This window comes from Stomoxys calcitrans, chromosome 4 (assembly GCF_963082655.1).
Source record: "Stomoxys calcitrans chromosome 4, idStoCalc2.1, whole genome shotgun sequence".
Classification (NCBI taxonomy): Eukaryota; Metazoa; Arthropoda; class Insecta; order Diptera; family Muscidae; genus Stomoxys; species Stomoxys calcitrans.
In genome coordinates, this window is record NC_081555.1 from 54,765,441 (window position 1) to 54,773,385 (window position 7,945).

Below are 7,945 nucleotides of genomic sequence, written 5' to 3' on the forward strand. Positions count from 1 at the left end.
ACAACCACAATTCATATGTTGCAATCCGCCATATTGCCATCAAGCTAATCCATATTTTGCCAACACACACAAAGAAATTGTTGTGCGTGTGTGTATACTTGTGCATACAAGAACAGATAATATGCGAAAAAGAAGATGACAATAAAGAGAATCCCAACGAAAATCGACATCTTAACAGCTGTTCGCGTGAGACCACCTTTTTAAATCCGCTTTGGGGTTTCATAACCTTTTGTTCATCAATATTATGAAAACTTTTATTAGAGTAATGAAAAAATCATGTTATGAAAATTCCTAATGGATAAAAATGTATGAATATGATCGTTTATGAAAAAAAGTTGTTATATTTATGAAACTTTGTTTCATACACGTAAAGAAATTTTTCATTATAAATATTAGGTTATTGAAGTATGTCCACGTTATAATGTACCGTAAACATATAATGTACTGTAAACAGCTGAGTATGTTTATCGTTTATGAAAAAAAAGTTTTCATAACCTTTTGTTCATCAATATTATGAAAACTTTCATTAGAGTAATGAAAATTCCTAATGGATAAAAATGTATGAATATGATCGTTTATGAAAAAAAGTTTTTATATTTATGAAACTTTGTTTCATACACGTAAAGAAAATTTTCATTATAAATATTAGGTTATTGAAGTATGTCCACGTTATGAAAAAGTTTTTCTATTTATGAAACTTTGTTTCTTGTACGTAAATAAAAATTTCATTATAAATATTAGGTTATTGAAATATGACCACGTTAGGTATACAATGTACGTAAACAGCTGAGTACAATTTTTTCTCGCGAAGTGCACTATCTGTGAACTAGTTTTGGTTGTGTGTTTCTATTATAGTTAAGAACCACACACACAAACAATGAAAAATTTCGCGAACTAGTAACATACACACAATTAGAGTTGCACTAATCACTGATTTTGACAGATAGTGCACTCAATATTTTCCTGTTGGGCAACTGCCACTACTTGTAAATGAATATACCATGCAACGTTTCGCCAACGTTTTTTTTATGGAGTTTGACAGCATTCCGCTTGAAAAGCTGAACAGAATACTCAGCTTAAGACTCGTGTTGTGCCACTGACTTAAGGTGAGTAGTCTGTTCCGCTTTTCAGGCGGAATGCTGTCAACCTCCATATAAAAAAACCTCGACGAAACATTGGCTAAAAATAGGCGGAACAGTAGTACTCTACTTAGAGTGAGGAAAAGCAGAATAGAAGCCCTATATACATCTTGCTGGCCACATCGAGGTTTCGGGAATACCCAATCTGGTAACTTCGCGATAAGTCCTCTAGTGTTATCTGCTTAAGCTGACCAGTGTCGACAAATAAACATACATAACTTGATATTTGACAGGCAAACACATGCACTTACATCTATTGAACAAGCATAGGGTGGATAAAAACGAAAGTAACACAACAGAACAATACAGAAATTCTAGGGACTACTAGAAACAATGTGTAATGACGTTATAAGAAAACTGTTACAATTCGAATTTAAAATAACGGAAACTAAACTCAAAGGACCTTAAAATTAATAAATCCCAATTGTAACACTACCCCGTGCGTAAGCCTGTTCGTCTCAAATAGGCGTAGTTCCTATTTCGTATGATGTCGCATTTTTACGTTGGACTTTCGTTCTTCTTATACTGCGTCGTTTATAGTGCTGATGACTCCTCAGGGGCCTTCCCAATGTATTTGCAGTATCCGACACAATCTCTTCTTGGACGACTTCAGCATTTGACGCACGGTCATATCGTTCGTTCATCCAGTTCCTGGCCATTTTTGTTCGACGTAGTATTAAAGTGTCCCTTCCTTTCTTTCCGTAGTAAGCCGGGTAAACATTAGCCGCTTTCTGCGAAGTTAAATCGTGCGCAGCTGATTTATATAGCAACACACATTTTGAGATGTGCACATCTCCATCTTTCTGGCCGCTTTCCGCCACTTCTTGGAGATGTTCTTCTAGAGCACGAGAAAAACTTTTTACCATGCGTTGCGGATGAGGACGGGATGTTCTGGTACCATCTGGCTCAACCTTCTAATTGGTTTGCCATTCCAAAGTATTGTCTTTGAATAGTTTATAGTCAGACGTCTAATAAGAATATCCTCACAATAAGTAATTTTTAGCGGTATTTCGATATTGAGCCAGATCATCACACGATGCTTCATATCCAGATTAACACCGAACGCAATCGTAAAATCGGCGCCAATTATAACTTCTACCACAATATCGGCTACTATAAACTCATATTTAACGGATCTATTGGCGATAGTCAACTCCATAACAACCTTTCCTTTGACTGTTGCGTGATCCAGTCTAACTCCATGTAAGGATATCCTTCCTTTCACCTAATCTGACCTAATGAGAGTTTTTGATGCGCCCGTATCCAACGTTAAGATACCCCTGTAGCCATTGATGTAATCCGATGAAGTTATATTTACGTTTTCCTGTTGAACTATGGCTACGGAGATTGTGGGGCCATTGTCCATGGAAGCTAGATCATGCCCTTCTAGAATAGCTCGGTTAAGCTTTCAAGGTGACTCTTGTATAGAATTTTCAGCCACTCTCTGTGTTGGAGGTGGCGATGTTGATCTGGAACGTTTATGTCTAGCTCTACATTCTCGGATAAAATGTCCAGGTTAGTCCCAATTGAAGCGTTTTATTTTAGGCTTACTCTATTCTTGTATCATTTCTTCCATAGCCTGCTTTACTGTTTCCTTCAACTCGATTCCTCGTACCCGTTCCGCAACTTGCGCACCTCGTAAATCTAGGGTTTCACAATTATTCTCGCCGTTTCTTGCACAAGAGCAAATGACGCAATTTCTGCGAACATAGTCTTTTGTGATGCATATGCTGCATATTTAATTTCAGGGTCACGCGTTTCATTTACGAAGATCACAATATTCGTGCGGTCCACCAACGGATGGTTTTCTCCTAGATATGCAAACATTACTAGTCGCTCGACCTCAGCAGGGAAATGCTGCAGCGTCTCGTTTGATTTCTGCACTCGTCCTCTCAATTCTGTTTTATATATGTCTTGCTTATGTTCTCAACCTTATTTGTGTTGAAGTGCAACTAAAATTTCGCTATAGTTGTTTCTAGCGACAGCAGGAGTTCAATTGCTTTGTCGATATCAATCCATGAATTTTGGGAGGCGTGTCCCGAACAGGAATTTAAATATTTCAAATACTCTTGATCCATCAAACGCTGGAATTTTGATTTTAGTGGCGCTGTCGGAAACTGCGGAAACTTCTTAGCTAGTATCCAATTTGGCTTCCAACATTTTCAACTCTTTCCATAATATGAGAAATCTCCTGAAGTTTCTCATTCAAATTGAGGAGTTTTTGCTTAACTTAGCATCTAATTCATTCATTTTTATAAATCAAACATCGGCCATCCGGGATTTACATTGAAAGATTTAATAATTCATCTAGTTCTTCCAAATTTGCTTCAATCCTACGAGATTTTTTTCCATTTTTATGGAAGTATCTTACGATTATTTTCTTCCATCTTTTTAAAAGTGCCCTTGATCATTTTTCTGGAATTTTCTTCATTTTACTAATGTCGGCTAACATTGCGAAACTTACACCACTTGCAGCTACTCTCGAAACTTCCTCGCCGCTAGCATCACCTTATCGATACATCGAGATCATCCTTATTGTCGTTGATGTCAATTTTACGGCATTCAAATTCCTCTAGGCCACCGTAGGGCAGAGGTTGGCATGTCCGCCTATGACGCTGAACGCCTGGGTTCGAATCCTGGCGAGACTATCAGAAAAAATTTTCAAATTTGGAGGGGCTTTCCCCTCCTAATGCTGGCAACATTTGTGAGGTACAATGGCATGTAAAACTTCTCTTCAAAGAGGTGTCGCACAGCGGCACGCCGTTCGGACTCGGCTATAAAAAGGAGGCTCCTTGTCATTGAGCTTAAACTTAAACCGGACTTCACTCATCGATAGGTGAGAAGTTTACCCCTGTTCCTTAGCGGAATGTTCTGGGCCAAAATTTGCAATTTGCAAATTCTTCTAATAACCGCCTTTGCAGTTCCGCCTTGTAGCTTGCTCCATTTTACTTAGCTCTTTCTTCAAGTCTTCCACACGTAGATCGACGAAATTAATTAATTTCACTTCTGACAGCAGTTATTACGTTTTTAATTTATGGCTGGTATTATGTTCGCTTTTCAGAGTTGAAAACCTTTGCCACTGCCTTATATATCTCTTGCTGGCCACATCGATATTTCGAGAATACCCAAACTCTTCTATTGATATCTGCTTAAGCTGACCAGTTTTGACAAAAACACATACATAACATTATACTTGACAGGCAAACGCATACACTTACATTTATTGAACAAGCAGGTGGGGCCAAACGAAAGTAACACACACATTATAACGAATAAAAGAATAACAACAAAGATCAATTAAGAAATTATAGGAAATACTATTGAAAATTTCAATCACGAGGGTAATTGAAAAAGTTCAGAATCAATTAATTTTTTAATTGAAAATAACATACATTTCATTTACGATAGTAATTGAAAAAAATTTCGGATTCAATTAAAAAAATGATTGATTCAATTAATTTTTTATTTGAAAACCTTTTTATTTTCAATTAAATTTTTAGTTACAAAATGTTCGTGATATTTTTTTGAAGAAACCATTCAAAGTAATACTGCCAGATAGACATCAACAAATCCTCAAGAATCAACATCGGAGTACCTCCACAGATATATGGATATAAAGTTAGCTTTGCTGAGAATCCATCAACATATAAATTACATTACATGTCCTGATATTGATAAATGGTTGGAAGCAATGCATGAGGAGATGTATCAATGCATGAAAACCATTTTTATAATTTAAGCGAGATACGATAAACGAAAGAATTTGTTGAGCCAAGAACAGAAAATTTGGTCTGTAAATTGAAGAAAAGTATACGTGGCCTTAAGCAATCGACTCGCTGTTGAAATCTTCGTATTAACGACGTATTAATTAATGCTGGATTCAGAAGGGGAGAAGCCGATCCATGTCCTTATGTCAAAGGAGACAAACAGTCCACCATTTATGTATTAATTTATGCTAATAATAGCGAGATAAGAAATGTAACCTAGACACTCAAGCATAATTTTGAAATTACCGAATTGGGTGATTTGAAACTGTATTTGGGAATAGAGATTCAAAGTGATAATGATGAAAAATTTTATCTATCTCAAGAAAGTTATATTAAGAAAATTTTGAATGAATTTAAGCTTTCGGATGTCAAGCCCTCTTGATCACGGATATTTGAAGGATGTTGCCGAGCAAAAATTGTTAACTGACAATCACTTGTATAAATAATCAATTGGATCGTTATTGGCTGTCTCAATTCTGTCTAAGAAAGCTAGCAGCCCAAGTTGAGGAGATGGGTCTGAAGTAAAGCGAATTTTGAAATATCAAAAACGAAGTATCAATCTTAAGTTATGTATCGGTTTCAAGACTTCGTTAGATTTGTAAAGCCCGGGTGAGCGATGTTTGATTAATAAAAATGAATGAATGAATGAGATTCTAAAGTGTATGGGAATGCTGCTTGGGAGCCATACTTTACTTCAGTTCTATCTTCTTTATATAATATAAATAGAAAAATTTAAGTATGCTTTTGAAAACATGTTATCATGTAGAAAATATTTTTCATTTAATTGTTCTGGTATCTTCCTAGTTAAAACTAGCACTTGAAACCATTGCGTGAATCTCCATTTTTCTAAAAGAAACGTATACGCTGCTGCTAAATATGCGTATAGTGCCATTGATAGAAGATACTATAATAGAGTAAATCGATTTAAAAATGGATACTATTTCCGAACTTCAACAACAGCAGTCCAACAATCGTAGACCATTCCAATATTACCACTACAACGTCATTAATCCCAATTGCATAGTTCCAATATACCAGACTATTATCGATAAATGGACAATCTGCATTTTGGCCTACTTCGTATGGGTCTTTCCATTGCGACAAACCAACATGGAAATGTTAGTCAACTATGCCCGAAATGTGGTAACCCTGGAAACATGCATATCACCCTCACATTATCATCAATCAATTCTGCTGAACAAAAGCCTGGAAAGCCATTAGACAATATCAATGCAGTTTTCAAATACATAAAAAATTAACACCAATCGGCATTAGTTGAAACATCCACTACCAGCTCTTAAAGTAGGCGTGGCCAATATAGTATAGACTCCGAAATGTTCAGTTTTAGTGTAGTTTAGATATCCTCATGTTCTCTGGTTCAAAATGTTAGTCCACGCTGCTTTCTGGTGTTTGTTGCATCTGAAACAGGTAATTGGGCCCATTGTTTTGCAGCAAATGTTGATTTTTAAATGTCAATGTCTTTTCAGTGCATTTATCTGACTATAAAAATATATTGATTAAAAACACCTTCTTGCGAAAACAGATATAGGTTATGTACAAATCATTTTAATTTTTTATAGAAAGTGCATCGAAACTAATGTCATCATGGATATCGTCGATGACAAAGTTAAACGCAAATTGACTGCCGTCTGAATTTAAATTTATCTTCTCTGGGTTAACACTGCTTTCAAATTTTCTTGTGATCGTGGAATTCATTTGCGCTTTTTCATTTAAATCATTATCAGGCGTCATTTTAAAATTAAATTTAAAATCTTTTCCTGAACTTGATATTGCAGACTTCTTAACAAAACTAGACTTTTTTCCATCGCCTGCTGATGAAGTCCTAAATTTTATTTGTTTGGGAGCTGGAAATTATAAAATTCTTCTGTTAATTGAATTTGTAGACCAACCTAATAACCTACCCAGAGACATTTTTTTTTCCTCTTCTTTCATTTTAGCGCGATAGTCGCCCAATGATGACTTCATTACTTGGCGTTTTTTTATAATAGGATTGTGTCCTTTCAATATTTTTAGGTTTTTATGGGTATCGTCCGCGACTTTTTGACTCAACTTTCCCGAGTTTAGCGCAGTTTCCAGCTGCTGCACGCACCAACATAGCTCCAGTTCAAACTGTCGATCCATTTCCTCCCTTCCACTACTGCTAGTGTTGGCAACAATTGGCATAGGTGCTCTTAAAGTCTTTGGTTTTCTCATTTTGCTCATTTTGAAACAAAATACGAATTATTTAGCAATTCTCCAAAATGAATTAGTAAATATAAATTTATCAATTGATATAAATATTCGACAATTACAATGTAGTGGTCATGGCTCAATTATTAAAGTCTGTCTAACTCGAACAGCTGGGCCGAATTACTGCATACGTAGGCTTTTGTATCGAATGAGATTTCGTCACGTATAGGATAGATGTATAACAGCAATCAAAAGTTGTATCGATTTTTTTCAAATGCTGAATCGTATGTACCGTAATCAGCTGAGTACAATTTTTTCTTGCGAAGTGCACTATCTGTTAACGAGTTTTGGTTGAGTGTGTGTATTATAGTTAAGAACCATAGCACACATATACGACGAAAAATGACGCGAACTAGTAACATACCCAAACAAAATCCGAGTTGAGCTAATGACTGATTTTGGCTGGTACCAAGATATATTCATTTACAAAATCATATATCTACCAGGTAGTGTACCGTAAACAGCTGAGTCCAATTTTTTCTCGCGAAGTGCACTATCCGTCAGTGTATGTGTATTATAGTTAAGAACTATCCCACACAAACAACGAAAAATTGCGCGAACTATTGGGTAGCCCAAAAAGTAACTGCGGATTTTTTAAAAGAAAGTAAATACTGCTTCTACCTGTAAATTAATATATCTTGGTACTATGTTTGTTTTTTCCCGTTGAAAGCCCATTTTTCGCGATTACTTAACTATTTTCTAAAAAGGTAATCGGCGAAAAATTCCCTCGACTATTTCAAAAATAGAATAGAATACCAATTCTACAGATGAGTATTCTGGTCAGCTTTT

General features: G+C 35.8%; 1 protein-coding gene and 1 long non-coding RNA gene across 3 annotated transcripts; one reads left to right on the forward strand and one right to left on the reverse strand.

Annotated features, from left to right (window-relative positions):
• Positions 1–4,138: 4,138 nt before the first annotated feature.
• On the forward strand, positions 4,139–5,557 carry LOC131997210 (uncharacterized). The gene is made up of 2 exons (XR_009398118.1): positions 4,139–4,480; positions 4,640–5,557. It is a non-coding gene; the product is annotated as an uncharacterized LOC131997210 (long non-coding RNA).
• An 86-nt stretch (positions 5,558–5,643) lies between these two features.
• On the reverse strand, positions 5,644–7,247 carry LOC106094328 (UPF0488 protein CG14286). 2 transcript variants are annotated; one of them, XM_013261536.2, is made up of 3 exons: positions 6,829–7,247; positions 6,465–6,771; positions 5,644–6,406 (listed from the first exon to the last, which is right to left on the reverse strand). In XM_013261536.2, exons 1-2 carry the CDS (start codon positions 7,127–7,129, stop codon positions 6,473–6,475), a joined length of 600 nt encoding a protein of 199 aa, XP_013116990.1. In that variant the 5' UTR covers positions 7,130–7,247; the 3' UTR covers positions 5,644–6,406; positions 6,465–6,472. The 2 variants fall into 2 exon arrangements, with proteins under 2 accessions (XP_013116990.1, XP_013116989.1); XM_013261535.2 differs by having other exon boundaries at positions 6,398–6,771.
• Positions 7,248–7,945: the final 698 nt, after the last annotated feature.

Bases quoted from the DNA above. Each gene is read 5' to 3' on its own strand.
- LOC106094328 (XM_013261536.2), bottom strand. From the start codon at position 7,129: ATGAGCAAAATGAGAAAACCAAAGACTTTAAGAGCACCTATGCCAATT. The intron at 6,772-6,828 runs GTAGGTTATTAG...TATAATTTCCAG, and splicing joins GGAAAAAAAAATGTCTCTGG to CTCCCAAACAAATAAAATTT.